At 41.1% G+C, this 17,012-nt stretch overlaps 1 protein-coding gene across 8 annotated transcripts in view; it reads left to right on the forward strand.

The window, feature by feature from the left end:
* myo9aa (myosin IXAa) overlaps positions 1 to 17,012 on the forward strand; it is a 133,917-nt gene that overhangs the window by 18,509 nt on the left and 98,396 nt on the right. For all 8 annotated transcript variants that reach the window (XM_037793190.1, XM_037793198.1, XM_037793205.1 and 5 more), the window contains exon 2: positions 15,901 to 16,872. In XM_037793190.1, coding sequence (XP_037649118.1) covers positions 15,988 to 16,872 — 885 coding nt within the window. In that variant the 5' untranslated portion in view covers positions 15,901 to 15,987. The remainder of the gene's footprint in view (positions 1 to 15,900; positions 16,873 to 17,012) is intronic.

Raw genomic sequence — 17,012 nt, forward strand, 5'->3', positions numbered from 1 at the left:
TGGTGTCGGTGGAATGTGGAGGGAGTTGGTGTCGGCCCAGCGCTTCATTCAGAGTGACCAGCCACAGTTATCCTCTGCTGTGTGCACAGGCGGACCTAAGAGGCCTTCAGTCATTTTTAATTACGGTGTGGACAGTGATTCCAGCGTGGACGTGTTCCAGCCCGGCTCCTGCCTCACTGACTCAGGTGTCTTGATAACACACTTCCTGTAAGATTAGATACCAACAGAATAAAGAGGAACACGTTGTAGTTTATTAATTGCATTTCACGGCTCAAACTGAAGAAACATTTCTGTTCCTTTTTCTTAGTTTCTTGTCTGTTTTAATCTTAATTTCCTGGTTCCTTCTGGTGAGCAGCAGTTTGCTTGTTTAATGAGCTGTTAAGCTATCAACAAGTCCCATATTGATATAAGACTTACCTGTGTATAAAATAAGATATGATAAAACTTTATTGTCAGTTCACATGGAAATTGTCCAATCAAAAGATCAATATAAACATAAAACAACACAAAAACCATCTGCCAGGTCACAATCCTTCAACCATCAGAAGACTCGACACAACATAGCTAAATATGCCACAGTAACATTAAATAATGAACTTAAAACTGAATACAGTAAAGCCACGTCCTCTACAATGTGGTTTGATATTACTTAAAAGTACAGTCTGTAGGATTTGGCGGCATCTAGTGGTGTGGCTGCAGATTGCAACCAAATGAGTGCCCCTCTGCTCACTCCTCCGTCTCCAAGACTGTGGTAACTTGAGCCACCGAGTGCAAAACCGGGGTAAATTCGCTCAGAGGCCATTCTTACCTTTAAGAGCAATGGAAGGCAGACGGCGTCTGGCGGTACCACGGTTTTGCACTCTTTTGCTGCTCACATTACCGTAGTTTCACAAGCGTGTCGGAGAACTACGGTGGCCTTCAGGTAACGTTAAAACGTGAAAGACTCTAGAGCCAGTGTTTGGTTTGTCTTTTCTGGGCTACTGTAGAAACATGGCGGAGCAACATGGTGGACTCCATGAAGAGGACCCGTTCCCTATGTAGATATGAAGGACTCATTCTAAGCTAACGATAACACATCAATGCTTAGTTTCAGGTGATTATACACTAATGAAAACATAGCTATGAATATTATATTGCATTTCTGCTAATAGATCCCCATTAATATTACACACTGTTCCTTTTAAAGGTGATTTCTACCTACATTGTGGTAGAAATGGAGAGAGATGACAGGTTAGCGTCTGCTGTGTGGCTCCTGGACATTACTACTAGTAAACTCTCAGTTCTGAGGGCAAAAATGATCGCTGAAATGGTAGAATAAACCATGTGTTGGACAAATAGTTGAACTGTATGAATAATATACAGTGATGTCTTGGCATGCTGAAGCCAGGTTGGCTCTTAGTATTTCTCACTCTCACTTTCCCACAGCTCAGATTTCAGGAAACCAACGTCCTCTTCTCTCTGTCTCTCTGTCTGTGTCTGTGTCTGTCTCTGTATCTTCTTCATTTTCTCTTTCAGACTTTCCGTCTCTGTCTCTTTTCTCACTCTGAATATTTCGGTCAGAGCTCATGTTCCACACCCCGGCCACCACTTTCTACTCATTAGTAGTTACACAGAGACTTGAGAGCCGTGTGAGTGAGTGCGTAACACAGAGGTAGTAACATGTATGTAAGGCCGTGTTTCACTGCAGGCCCTGAAACCACGTTACTGTCAGTGCATGAGAAAAAATCAAACAGTCTTCCCTCTGGGCTTCAACTGACAAGTGAATTCAGGAGGGATACTATTCACGTCCACTCCCTTCAGTTCACCTTGACTCATTCCTCTCTAACGGCTCATCAGAGCAGTAAATCTAGCTAGACTAGATATTAAGGCTTTAGGATGTATTTATTTTTAGGTAATTCTGATGTAATTGTTTTAGGCTTGTCTTAAGAAGCTGTTTATATTTTATTATCTTCACAGTTTCCCAGAAACATCCACATGTATCACAGGTTCTGGCTTTCGTGTGGACTTGAGTGATTTCATCTTTTCAGATTGTTTAATTTGAAGAATGTTTAAAGACTTGAAGAGGTGAAAGTGACCAGTATTTTACAAGAAAAATACAATAACAGTGACCCCTCGACTGTATCTTGTGTCCTGCTGGTTTTTAACCACTTTGACTTTTACTAGATTTCAGTTTCGTTCAGGGAAGTTGCGATCAAGTTTTTTTCTCCTAAATCTGAGTTGTTCAATATTTGGTATCTATCGATACAGAATCCGATATGACACTTTTATTATAACTTTGTGTAATAACTCTGGATATATACAGTGGGCAACCTCCGGGTCTGAAAAGTGAAGCCAAAGCAATAAGTAAGTGCCTTAATAGCCTTTCTAAGAGCCAGCAGGGGGCGACTCCTCTGGTTGCAAAAAGAAGTCTGATTGTATAGAAGTCTATGAGAAAATGAGCCTACTTCTCACTTGATTTATTACCTCAGTAAACATTGTAAACATGAGCTTATGGTCTCAATCTCTAGTTTCAACTCTTCTTCAATACAGCATGATGTTCATTTAGTAAATTATGGTCCTATTTAGAGTCAAATAGACCATAAAGCAGGGGATGGTTTAGGGCATAGCTACCTTGTGATTGACAGGTCGCTACCACGGTGTTGTCCGGTCTGGGAGTTCTGTGTGTTTTCGTCGAAGAACTTTAACCCTTTCACAGTGTGTTTTCAGTTCATGAAAGTTAATTGTAACATTTTTGATCACCTTAAAATATCTTATTCAGCGTTCGGTTACTTAGCTCCATCCTTTCTTGCCACTTCTGGTTGCAAAAAATCAAGATGACATATGCAGTGAAATGATCAAGTGTGGAGACCTGCTGTTGTAAAGAAGAGCCACGCTGCAACATTAGCAGGCTGAGGAGGACAAAACAAAGTAGAGTTCAGTAAAGAAAGGATCAGATTTTGATCTGGTTTATTTTAGCCGATGCCAATCTATCAAAATCTGCCCAAATTTGCCGCGATACCGATCCTTAGGATTGGCTCGAGACATCTTAGTTTTGTTGTTAAATATCAGGGAAAGTTGATTAATAATTGTTTTAAAAGAACAAAATGGGTTCCTCTGTGAGTCTACAGCAGATCGGTTGTCATTAAAAATCATCTGAAGAAGTAGAGCTGCTTTCAGATAAATAAGCTGCTCTCAGAAATATTTCCTATGTTGGCAAATCCACTGCTGCTGAAAAGCAAAGTCCAGGATCTGGAGCAGTGAGTCCAGTCTACACATGTGAGCTTTGAGGAAGCATTCACATGTATTAACTGCAATTTTAACAAAACCCCAAAACCGAAATGTTAAAGACGCTGACTACAGCGTTGGCATCCTGCGCTCCTCGTTTTCCATTGACCCAGTTTAGTGTCAAACATGGTCATTCAGCAGTGAGTTAAATACAGGGAGAAGTAGCAGTTGGCTGCTGGGCCGTATCCTCATGTTACAGTCAGTTTACCACACAGTCTAGAAAACAAGTTAACCTCTGTCAACCTTTTACTTTGGGGCAGCCGCATGGGTATGGTCCAATAATGGTCTTACACTTCTCAAAGGAAATGGTGTAAAACAGCACATTGTTAGATAAACTGTAAGTTAGGTCTATAACTGCAGTCAGAGCTACAGAATAAAACCCCACAATCATCTAGAAGCTTTATCTTTCTGCTATTTGTTGACTCCAGGGCTGCAACTAACAATTATTTCAATTTTTCATTAATTTGTTGATCATTTTTACACATCAGAAGATGGGAAACCAAGGCGACATCCACAAATTGCTTTATTCGTTTAACCAATTGTTCAAACCTAAAGATATTCAAAATAAAAATGATATAAAACAGAGATAGATGAGGCCTCGTCACACCCATAGACTGTATATAAGAAGTGGACGTAGTCAACGCGACATCACCCATTGGTTTTCTGGACTACGGTTTTGAAGCCTCAATTTTGGTATTTTGGCTGCTGTAAGCTGCTTTAAGCTGTATCCTGTCAATGTTTGGCATTTTTTCTTGATAAATGGCTTAAACTTGATTAATTATAACTAATTAGCTAACTAGTTGACCCTGCAGCTTCCTGATTCCACTGCTATCATCGTGTTACTCCACATGGAGTCCAAACAAGCCGTAGAGTTGTAGCTCTTTGCTTGACAAGGTCAAGGCCGCTCTCTCTATGAGCTACAGCGTTGCCTCCAGGCTGAAGGTGAACTGTTTCTTTGGGGCATAGTTGTGTTGCACATTGATACGTTTGGGTGCAGGGGATGGTGACCTGTAATTATGTGTGTGTGTTTGTTGCACATGTTGGTGCTCGTATGGCCACGCATCATTCAGCTGACCTCTCCGTTCCTTTCATACTACAGCTGAGGCTTATTCTTCTGCTGCTTTCTAAAGTAATGTCCAGTGTCCACACTATATGGTGGATTCATCTGAAAGTAAGGGCTGTCCACTCTTAGTCAATTAGTCGATTTGGTTTTAGTCAAGTAACACTTCTTTAGTTGATTAGTCTTTTTTTTTTTCTTACTAAGTTACTTATTTCTAAGAAACTTGTGAGCACATCTCTGGTAAACACAAGATTTAAAGTGGTTCTTTTGTTTGACTCTTACAGATCTGTCTATTAAATTATATCGTTTTAGTCGACTAAGAATTTCTTTGGTCGAGGTCAGCCCCACTGAAAATGATGTTAACGTGTGAAAACAACCTGCATCTATGCTAGATTCAAATTTTAAGTTTAAGCTGGACAGACGCTGCATTTTCTATTACTATTTTACGTTGTTTTAACTCACACTGCATGTTTTAATCATCCAGAATCTGTGACTTTTATGCTCACATTGTACGGATCAGTCGATCAGCCATGACGGGTGCCATGTCATTGTTCTGACGGCCCATTTTTCCGAAAACCCAATAGTCTGAAAAATGTCCCATTGGACTGGCAGCCTGATGATGTCATTCTGCATAAGAATTAGCCATGTGCTTCTGTTTGTTGCAGGGAGAATGTGTTTCTTCGAAGTAATGAATATTTGTTTTTGGGATTATGGGCTGTTGGACAAATGGGACCTTTTTGGACTATTGGAGATTCGGAATAATGGGCTGTCGGAGCGATGGGCAGTCCCTCCACAACGTGGGTGCTCACACACTAAATGTAAGCAAGGAACGCCCGGTCGGTTTTGTCAAGTGACAATTCCATTAAAGTTTATTCATACTAGACGTCCGTGTCCTCAACAGTGCTGACGAAAACAAGAGAAGGCAGTTTTACTTTGTAAAATTCTGCTATGAACGTAAAGTAAGAAGAAGAAAAAATAAGCAGATGGCTTGAAGATGTAGACTTCATGGTGTCTGTTCTGCAGGAAGTTCAGTTTTATATCCAGCCAGTTTTCATTCCCAGGGCGTCAAATACCGAGGCTTTGTCATAAGCCTCAAAACCGCCGGTATGAAACGCACCAGGCATTCCATTAACTATAATGTAAACCCATTCACCGCAACAGTAAACGCTCCGAGAAAGTGCGCTGGGAGTGTGGTGACGTGGTTTAAGGAGCGAAAAGAGACTCTAAGGGTGGGTGGGAGGGGAGGTTGGTGGGTTCAACAAGCACAGGGCTTTCATCCAGGAGACCGCTGTTCGTGTCCTGTGTTCACAACGTTCAGTTTAATTTTCACTGTACAAACAAAGTAGTGTTAAGCCCAACCATGTAGTTCTTTCCTAAATCTAACTATGTGGTTTTGCTGCCTAATCATAAAATGACGCCAAGGGTAACTATAGTGGTTTTGATGCCAAAAATAGCGTGACCCCAAGGGGCGGTATGTGACGAGTTGAGATGAGAATGTGTTGTTGTCTCAGTCAAAACTACAGTTTGAGCCCCAACATGTAAAATACTGCTCCAATAATATTAAAACAAGATCACAACAGTTTATAAGAGATCTTATGACAGCATATAGGGGGAAAATCTGAACATTGAACAGCTCAGAGTGCACACAGCTGATGAAAATGTCATAAATCCAACCAATCGTCCAAGAGACACATTATTGGAAATCAATCAGGTGTTGCTGGTCAAACAACAACAGAATGTGGCAGAAATCGGGCCTGTTTCTAGAAACTAATTCTGGCAAAAAAAACATGCTCAATCCATACAGTGACCTGGTTTTACCCGCCTGCTCTCAACATGTCTTCTTGCACTAAAGTATGTGGAAGTTCTTTTATTAGAAATGCTGCAGGCGTCGCTTTACTTTCTTTGTAACACTTTCAGTATATCTTCCATATGACAATCAAAGTACATTCTCATTTTCAGTGGCTCATGCCCATCCCTTTTTTCTTTGCAGTTGGTTTTATGACTGCTTGTACTGTATGAGTTTTATGCCTGAAGTGCAATTTCCTTAGCCTGTAACAGTGAGGGGGGTTGGGCCGGTTTTTGAAGGCAGTGTAGCCCTATTAAAAACAGGGAAATGAGTTCCTGTGTGGTGTGGTATGTATGCTGCATGACATAGTTTGGCTCTGTGTGCCTTATCTGTGTCTTATCTGTACTTCCATAATTGGCACCTTCTTTCACACATGTGACACAGGTAGATGCCAATAAACTGTAAGCAAGCACACACCCTTTTGTTCCAGAGAATTACAAAGTACTTTCCAAGTAAAAAAAGGTATTCAAGGAACGACTGACTCAGTCAGCCATAAAAAAAACTACAAACTTCAAACATGTTACATCCAAAAACATTCTCATCATATGAAATGTAAATCAAATTTCACGACTGCGAACTTACCAGTAGGATTCTAAAGCATGCCTCTCTACCATTGGTTTTATAGTACTTATAGTATTATTGCTCTATTGTCTAATGATGGAAATTATAACAGATCATCAACAAAATCTAATTAATTATTATTTGGCCCAAGCTCAAATTGTCTAGGGCTGCAACCAACGATTGTTTTCACTGTCAATTAATCTGTCGATTATTTTCTCGATAAATCAATTAGTTGTTTGGTTTATAAAATGTCAGAAAATGGTGAAACAACTAGTACATACAAGATGACACACTTGTCTTTATGTAATTCACCCTGCATAGCAGCACATATAACTTCATTCTAATTATGATCACCCCCAGTGAAACCTCTAGTGGCCTTTAGCTCTGCTGACCGGCAGATGAAGGATGCATTGATTTTCTTCTAAATTTAAGGGTTAATAAATGGAGCATCCAATTACCATTCCTAATTCATAATATTTACATTTGAAGTTATTGTCAACGTCTGCTTTTACAAGACACTTTTGTTACCACCATATTGGTTTGACTGTCTTTGTTTCCCAGTAATAAAACATTATAAAATATGTTCTAGTTTGCATGGACTTTGGCTTAAATGGCCAACTTTACAGAAAGGGGTTTGCCAGTGAATTTCACATGAATGTTAAGCTGTGTGCAGACAGAAGGCGATGGTTCATGAAAAAGGATGTGAATGCCACATTGTTAGTGATTATTTTCAGCCTTTACTCTGGCCCCCAGGTCAAAGACACTTGATTGCAAATTAATTTCAATTATTGACGGAAACCAAATGTTCTGTGACATGTAACTAACAAACATAGCAGCTAAATATGGCACCACGGAGCTTTCAGGTTCACAAATGAACCCGTAAAAAATGTGCAGACTAGATGTGAGAGTTCACAATCCAGTGTCAACTCACACGCCTTAGTGTAACTCATTCGCAGTGGTTAAAAGTACAATACAGAGCCACCACAACACTGAGTCCTGAATACGCAAGCAATGACACACACAGCTTTTCAGAAAGATGACTTCACTTCGTAGAAAACTGACCAAACTTGATCCTTCACTCTTCTGCAACAATGGCAGCCATTGAAGAGTCTGACTCACATGGTTGAACCTCTCAATGGTTTCCTGTTGAAGGGAACCTCCAAACAATGTTCAGATTACAGAAAGAATGCAAAGAGTGTCTTTTTCATTTTCATTTTCAGACCTATAAAAACAATAAATATGCAGTTGTTTGTTGTTGGTTAAAAACAGGACTCCACCCAGATGTTTCAATGTAATAGTTTGAAATTCTGTCCACCAGTTAAAGGGATAGTTTGGGTGTTTTGAAGTGGGGTTGTATGAGGTACTTATCCATAGTCAGTGTATTACCTACAGTAGATGACGGTTGGTGCGCCCCCAGTTTAGAAAAGCAGACAGTAGTTACCGACACTAAAGCAAAGCAATGTACTGCTGTGGACGGGGCTGGGAGCAAAAACAGATCTCAGACACCTAAAAGAAAGGTCCACCTAAAAAAAAATCAACACCAGTTTAAATGTAAGCTGTATTTATAATATTTTCACTGCTTTACCTTGCCGTCCGACAGCCCTTTCCTATGGGGAACTGAAGCCGTTGTATCCATCTATGCTCTTGCCAAAGCCACCAGACTCGATTGTAAAAAGAAATTAAATTTACCTAGCAGAACACAGTTGTTGTTTTTTTGTTATTGTGTGACTTTGGTGAATCCGAACTAACCAAAATCACACAATAACACATACAAACTAACCGATCGAGGCAGCGGTAGACCAGCAACTCCCGTTCTGTGAGGTAAAATTACAATTAGTTTTTTTCTATGGAGTCTCGTTGCTTTGGCAATAACGACTTCAGTTCCCCGTCAGAAACATAGACTGTATAGTTTGCTCACGGCAAGATACACTAGCGATATATTCTAAATACAGAGTACACTTAAACTGATGTAAATGTTTTTAGCTGGGCCTTTCTTTTAGGTGGCTAAAATACGTTTTGCTGCTGGCCACAGCAGTATTGCTTTGCTTCCATGTTGGTACTCCTGTCTGCTTCTCCAAATTGAGGTCGTGCCGACCATCATCTACTGTAGGTAATACACTGACTATGGAGAAGTATATAACCCTACTTTAAAACACCAAAACTATCCCTTTAAATGAATTTTATTTTATTAACTTCACTGCATTTTAAAAGTGAGGGGAGCACTCTTTTTTTTATTCTCGAATACAATACACCATTGTTTCTGTGTTTTGCTCATGCTTCAGGTTGTTTTAAGCCACTGATCCAAGTACAGATAAGTTTCAACATCTTAACTTAAGTGAACTCCGATAACATCTGACCTAAGTTTAACTCAAAGCAAAAATGCATGTGTTGTTTGTTTTACATATTCAGAATTTGCTTTGCTCCTTGTCCATATCCTCGTTGAGATTGGGTCTGTCTTGGTCTACCGTGTCTAAAAGTCCCCTCAAACAGATTCCAGGTCAGATTACTTGACTGTGATTCCTAATCTCTGAGCATTCAGGTGACGTAACCGGATCTGTTTCTGGTTCAGTTGTTAGAGGAGGATAGAGAAGAAGAAAAAGAAGAAGAATAGGCCACTGCAGGTTTCTTCTGCTTTGTCAATTCCTCCAGGGCACAAACCTCCAGCTTCTCTACATCAAACCTTTTTCTTTTAAGCCGACGCACAGCGCTCAGGTGAAATGACATCATGCCTCAAACATTTTCTCTTCCTCTTCTTTGCTCACTCACTTGCTTTGTGGCTGTACTTTGTTTAAAAGTGCAACAATTGCGATTATGTTTGAAAGTTTCAGTATCAGTTGACCTTTTCTTTTGTGCAGTCCACAGCACAATGATGTGCTACTGTAGAACACGTAGGCCTCAATAGTTTATATGCTATCTAAAAAGATATTTTATTCTCGGACACAAGAGTAGCATTCACAAAGACATTTTTGTGCATCCCTTGGACAACAGCTGAATTTGTGGAGGTGGTTTCAGTGGCCGGTTGGGATAACTGCATGATCCAGACTTCTGATAAGGACACGCAAGGATTTTTTGATACAACAGGAACAACATGCTGAAGGGTTTTGCTTATCTTTATGACATATTGGGGGTTTAACTATAAAGACAAGATGGGACCATTATCATAATTCTGTAATCATACTGAGGCTTCATCTTTCATTTATCCACATGCTTGTCCGTCAATCACCGATCATCCTACCTGAAGGATATTTAAACTAAGTTAGCGGCTTCTGAACAGCATATAAACAGCAGAATGTGACAAAAACAGTGACATATCCCAAAAACAAAATCCCAATTCCATACATTGGACCTCATGTAGCAACATTCTCTTGATTTCTCTTATCTTTTCTCTTAATTTTCTGTTAAGAGAAAAAATAAGATAAGTCAACTCCAGATGCACCAAATGTTGTTAACCATCCAAACTGCTTTTACCCAGGTGTGCTGAATGTTGTAACCCAATTGATCATAAATTATGTAGCCGATGTGTTTATTAATAGCATAGGTGACGCCCCCTGAACACTAGGTTAAGGCAGGTCTTGTGCCATGTGCAAATACTCTGGCACATGCCCAAGAATTGGAGAGATGCCACCAAAAAATGCACTTGCGCAATGTACTTCTGCAGACAGACAGGGTTTCTATAGCCTGTATTGGGATCAGTGGACCAATAGTATTTATTTAGCCCACAAATGTAATAATCCAATCATTAGAATTACTCTAAAACATATAATAATATAAATGTGATTATCTGATATTCATCCGTTTTTTATGTTTCTCAAATTTAAAACGTATGTTTCTTTGTGTTGGTCAGACGATTTGTGGACTGTGAAAGCAAAATGTTTTTTTCTTATTTTGGTAAGAGTGCTTTTGACCACTCGTAAAATGTTCTAAGAATAAGAAAACGTTGGTGAATCTGAGAAATCAATGGGTACTAACAAAATAAGAACAAATCATGGATACAAACAAAAATAAGAGAAAATCACTTCTTGCATGAGGCCCATTGTGACATATTTTTAACCCAGACATCAATGTTTGGCTCATCACTTTTTCCCAGATCAGAGCAATAAATAGCTTATAATATACATGTCTATAAACATAAACTCTTTTGCTTTCAAATTAAGATCCAGAGAGTTTCTGAGGGAATCTTTTACGCCTTTCTCTGTCCTGTCAGTGGTATCTATGAACACCTGTTATCTAAACAGCTCATTGTGACATTGTGTGTGTCATTGTGCTTCTTTTATTATTCCTCCCTTGTAATATTATCCCTTTCAAAACTGCTCCGCCAAATATTCATCAACAAGGATTAAATAAAAACCAGTAAAGCTGGTCTGTTTGTCTGATGTCAGGGGGCCAGAGCAGCCCATTTTATTTTCTAGCAGGTAATCTGTATTTGCAGGTTACAGCACTTGTTGACATCAGAATCTGTGAGGCTTTTAGTGCCCTGAATGTTGAGTCTCATCAAGCTTGTAATTTGTGCGTAAGTACTATGTTTAATCTTTTTAATCCTTTGTGGCAATAACAGGCTGATTGAGCAAGAGCAGTCTTAGTATTTTTCAAATTTACTTTCTTATTCAAATAATTAACTTGTTTTTTCACTGCTTAATTCACTATTGATTATTGATGTGTCTGACAATCGATTGATGTGTCTGACAATCGATTAAGCAAATGGCTTAAAAAATGCGTCCCTTGTCCTGGGATCATGGTTATTTAACACGATTACTCATTGACTTTGGAAACATCGTGCATTTAGAAAGAACATTTTGTAGCCTATATTTTTAGGTTAAATACATCTATCTGGAGCGCTTTGAGAGCAAATTTAAGAAGATAGATCTATGAAGAACTCTTGTAAACAATTGAATCATAAACATATTGGTTGCATAGATATGAATGATGATGACATGGTAAACAAGATGGGGTCTGTGTTTCAAGAGGGGTCAGGTGAGTTACCAACATCGCTGCACTGAGAACAGTGAGGGATGCTGTAAAGCGCCACCTTCACCCCCTTTCCAAGCTCACCTACAGCCTGTCGCGGGTGCACCTCCACGGAGGAAATACGCCTCGCCGAGCGGGGCAAAAGCACACCGCTGTGAAGGAAAGGGTGGAACACCAGACAAAAAGGAGAGTGTCATTGTGAAACCGAATGCGGCAAAATAATCGTTTCATATTGATTATTTTGTTTTCACAATCTTTGGAAGCCAAAATTGTAATTGTAATTCAAATGTGATTCATTGTACAGCCCTACATCGTCCCAATCCAGCAGGATTTCTCTCATGTCACCTTGATCCATTCTGTGGTTAATTAATGCATCTATCAGATCTATCAAATCTATCAAAAGCAAGGCAGTGGAGATGGTTGTTATCGGGAGATGTTCTTTGATTGGTAAGTTTTGCTGGTGTTTTCCTGGAGGAGACGTCGGTTAGTTGTTTGTCCTCGCTTGATGGTAAACAGAGAAGCAGCCAGTGTGGCCCTGTGCTGTCCAGCACTGTCACAACCCCAAATCCTCCCTCCCCTCCCTCCCTATCCTTTAAGCAGCGAGCTGACCATCTGTTCCAGGCGCCGGGCCCGAACTCAGCGCTCACAACACACACGCACACGCACACGCACACGCACACGCACACGCACACACACGCACACACGTACATTCAACACAGTTAATACCTGTCACTGGTTGTGTGTGTGGATTCAGCCTAATGCAGTCAGATTGAGGTTAAAAAAGGTGATTTGTGTGTTTTTGTCTCATATGGGTGTGTGTGTGTGTCTGTGTTTGGAAACAGGAGAGGTCCTGTGTGTGTTTGTGTGCGCCTCATGGTCATATCAGAGTTGCTGAGGCGACACATGGCAAGAGAGGTTGGACATGGGGCGACAGGAAATGACCAGGGGTGCGGGAGCTCTTTGTACTCCAGTCTGTCTGCGCACCAGCTATACGTGTCCCTGTTCCATTTCCTGTTTTCACTTTTTATTTTCTGCTCTGCTCATGCTGCTCATGTAATTCCAGTTTGTGCAAAAACACATATTTGTGATGTAGGGATGTGACAGTGAGGACATTTTCCCAGCGGTTAATAAACTTGTGACAATACCAGTGTTACTGATTACATCGGACATTGTAAAAGAAAAGATGACGTTGATATGTGTAGAGCGCTTACTTTGATCTTTAGCGTCGGGTGGCTGTATGTCTGGCCTCTCTGGTCCAGCTTTCGTTGCGAAGCTGCAGGGGTCTACCTGGTGCCACTGCGCCGCGCACACCGGCTGTAACCGCTACGTTCTCCTCGCGGCGATTACCTCACTAACATTATGGTTCCCTTATAGCATTGGGTTTGAATCTGAAATATTGCCAAATAAGCACGTTTGCGTTTCGCTTCGACACCAAATCCTCCGCCATCTCTCGGTCTGTCAACTCTCTCTCATCCAGTGTGTGTGAAATATGACACCTGCTACTGTGAGCTGAGACTCCGTACGGAGCAGAAGCATTCACTTTCAGATTGTAGCATCCGTCTTCCGACTATCTATTGATAACATGTCGCTGATACACCAAAATGAACTAAATGGGTTTTATTTCTGTAAAAAAAGCAAAACAATGGTGGGGCGGTGGGTACGTAATGTAATTGTTGTGTGCTTGACCACCGAGTAACACCGGTAACAACGGTAACAGCGACCACCGCGACAAGCCTATTGTGATGTACTTTTTTTGTTTTGTGTATCCATTTATACCTGCGAGATGTAACCATTTCAGGAATAGTTTGATAGATAGATATTGATTGATGGTATTGATTAGAGCTGCAACACTGCAGAGAATTAATCTGCAACATTTCCTTGTTCAAGCTTCTCAAATGTGAACATTTCCTTTTCTTTTGTCATACATGATAATAAACTGAATATCTTTGGGTTTGGATTGTTGGTAAGATAAAATGGCATTTTATGGACAAAACAATTTTTTTCAGTTTTGGATGCAGATAACCTCAGAATCAGTGATCTAATGCTTCTTTAAATACTCACAGACTTTCAGCGGGAAAAATCAGTTTTAGAAGAGGCAGAGATACTAATTAATTTCTGCACAAATTTGAGCTCTTTATAGACCAGAATGCATTGCAGCCACAACACGTGTAACTCTTTGATTAATAGGGGCAACTTCACGTCGCAATTCCTCTCTCTACCTGCATGAAAAAGCCACAGCTGATAGCAACAAGTTAAAGCTCATTCCTCTGCTTTGAAAATCAGTTTCTAAAGTAGAAGTAGTCGTTTCTAAAGAAGAAGTAGAAGTCAACGAGTTGAAGGAAAGTGAGTCCAACATAAAGACAAATGACAGCACATAATAATTCCTGGAATATGCATTGAACATTTCAGCGTGATGACAGGGGAGACACATGTAGGATTCATCTGTGGTCGGCAGGCTCTTTTTGGTTGGATAAACACCAAAAATCTTTTTATATTTCTGCCTCATCAGCATTAAAAGCATCAAATGTGACACAAATCGTTGTCCTCTAAGAGATATGTGGACACTTTTATAAAGCAGCTCAAGTTTTGTTTAGGTTTTTTAGTGTCTTTTGTTTTTATCTTGTTTAGTCTTTTGTTATGAAGCACTTTACGACGTCTGGTCTTGAAAGGTGCTGTATAAATAAAGTATTATTATTATTATTATTAGGACTACAACTAACAATTATTTTCATTATTGATTTAATCTGCCGATTATTTTCTTGATTAATCGATTAGTTGTTTGATCTATAAAATGTCAGAAAATGGGTGAAGAATGTCGATCGGTGTTTCCCAAAGACTAAGATGACGTCCTCAAATGTCTTGTTTTTTCCACAACTCAAAGATATTCAGTTTACTGTCATAGAGGAGGAAAGAAACCAGAAAATATTCCCATTTAAGAAGCTGCAATCTGAGAATTTAGACTTTTTTTTTTCATAAATAATTACTCAAACCGATTAATCGGTTATCAAAATAGTTGGTGATTTATTGGATAGATGACAACTATTGAATTGATTAATCGTTGCAGCTCTAATATTTTGTCTTTTGTTGTGAAGCACTTTGTGATGTCTGCTCTTGAAAGGTGCTGTATAAATAAACATTTTCTTTTTCTTAAAAGCAACCTGGGGCTTTACTCACTGATGGAGCTGGAGTCTGCACAGTATTCTTCACAGTCAAACCTGCAGTGCTTCACTTTGGCTTTTTAAGAGACATCACATGGGTATTATATTATATGTTTAGTTGAAAGGATTATTCATTTGCAGTTTTGCACACGCAGTGCACATACTAACCTCCACATGGTCATGTCTGGAAGGTAACCCGCAAATTGCGAAATCTGTTCTAAAATATGCAAAAACTCTCGCTAGACTTGCTGCTCGACGACCTTAACTATTCGAAGGTCAATGCCTAACCTTAATCATCTTGCGAGAGTTTCCCCAACTCGCGGGTTACCTTGAAGACACGACCACTCCAGATCCATCCCATGAAATGCTGAATATATTGGTTATTATTGATGGCAAATAGGAACATTTTGCCCAAACCGTGTCTGCTGTATGCTTGTGTGTATTGTATAAGAATACCTGTTGAATTGACCATTCAAAAATAAGTCTAGGCTCATTGATTCTTTCAGATGTATCAAGTCTTCATGCTACAGAACAGTCTAAGTTCTGATCATAGCATTGAAATCAGAGTTTTTGTCTGCATCTCAGTCACTCGTCTCTTTCTCTCTCACCCCGTGATGCCCCTCTGCTGTGTATCAAAGAGGGAACTTGTGAATGCCGTGATTGTGTCTTCAGTAAAGACGACGGCAGCTGTTGGTCCCGGCGTTGGCGAGAGCTTATGTGTGTGCTCAGGAGTGTGTATGTGTGTGTGTGTTAATGGTAATCCCGTGGATCCCGATGACTTATCCTTCATCCTTTATGAGTATGCATGTCGGGGCTCCGGCTAAATAATTTGGCCCTTCATTAGATTACATAACATCACATGAAGTCTCTGTGTCATAATCTGACAAATTTCGTAATCTGGCTGACTGCGGAGCGCTGTGGTCTGGGTTTAGATTAATTCAACAGTTGGTCTGCTTTTATTGCAGTGTCAGATCATAGATATACAGTATCATTCCTGCTTTAAGTCTTCAGGGTGTTGATGAATCTTTGTGTTTTCCTCTTCACAGGGGTAATGTCTTGAGTCGGCGGCCTCTCCAGCCCAGTAAAGGACGTGCCAGTGCCGGGCTGCTGCTAATGGGAACTCCTGCTCCGCCATGAGTGCTCGTGATGGCGTTGGTGGTGTCGGTGGCATTGGTACCCTGGGCCGGCGGCCGCGCTTCGAGAACTCAGAGTTCACCTTGCGCATCTACCCAGGAGCCCTTTCCGAGGGCACCATCTACTGCCCGATCAGCGCCCGCAAGACCACTACCGCCGCTGAGGCCATCGAACGCGTCATTGAGCGCCTGCAGCTGGACCGCACCAAGTGTTATGTTCTGGCCGAGGTGAAGGAGTTCGGCGGGGAAGAATGGATTCTGAACCCCTGCGACTGTCCCGTGCAGAGGATGATGCTCTGGCCCCGCATAGCGCTAGAGCACCGCCCGCTGTCTGGCGGCGAGGATTACCGCTTCCTCCTCAGGCAGAAGAACCTGGACGGCTCCATCCACTATGGCGGCAGCCTCCAGATGTGGCTGCAGGTCACGGAGGAGCGCAGGCGCATGGTGGAACGTGGACTGCTGCCACAGCCTGACTCGCAGGGCGACCACGCAGATCTATGCCACCTGCCGGAGCTCAACGAGCGCTCGCTGCTGGACAACCTGCGCTCGCGCTTCCGCCAGGAAAAGATCTACACGTACGTCGGAAGCATCCTCATCGTCATTAACCCCTTCAAGTTCCTGCCCATCTACAACCCCAAGTATGTCAAGATGTACGATAATCACATGCTGGGCAATTTGGAGCCACATATCTACGCCGTGGCGGATGTGGCGTACCACGCCATGCTGCAGAGAGAGAGGAATCAGTGCATCGTTATATCCGGGGAGAGCGGCTCTGGGAAGACGCAGAGCACAAACTTTCTCATTCATCATCTGACCGCTCTCAGCCAGAAAGGATTCGCCAGCGGCGTGGAGCAGATCATCCTGGGGGCCGGGCCGGTGCTAGAGGTGAGCAACAACACGAGCATCCTGGGATTTAATAAGAATGTATTTGTTGTTTGACTGATAACAAAGCTGTGCATTTGAGATGAAATACTTTGCCTAGAGTCAGACCTGAGTTACGAAAATGACGACTTGAGACTTGACTG

The sequence above is a fragment of the Sebastes umbrosus genome, chromosome 2, assembly GCF_015220745.1.
Source record: "Sebastes umbrosus isolate fSebUmb1 chromosome 2, fSebUmb1.pri, whole genome shotgun sequence".
NCBI classification, from domain to species: Eukaryota; Metazoa; Chordata; class Actinopteri; order Perciformes; family Sebastidae; genus Sebastes; species Sebastes umbrosus.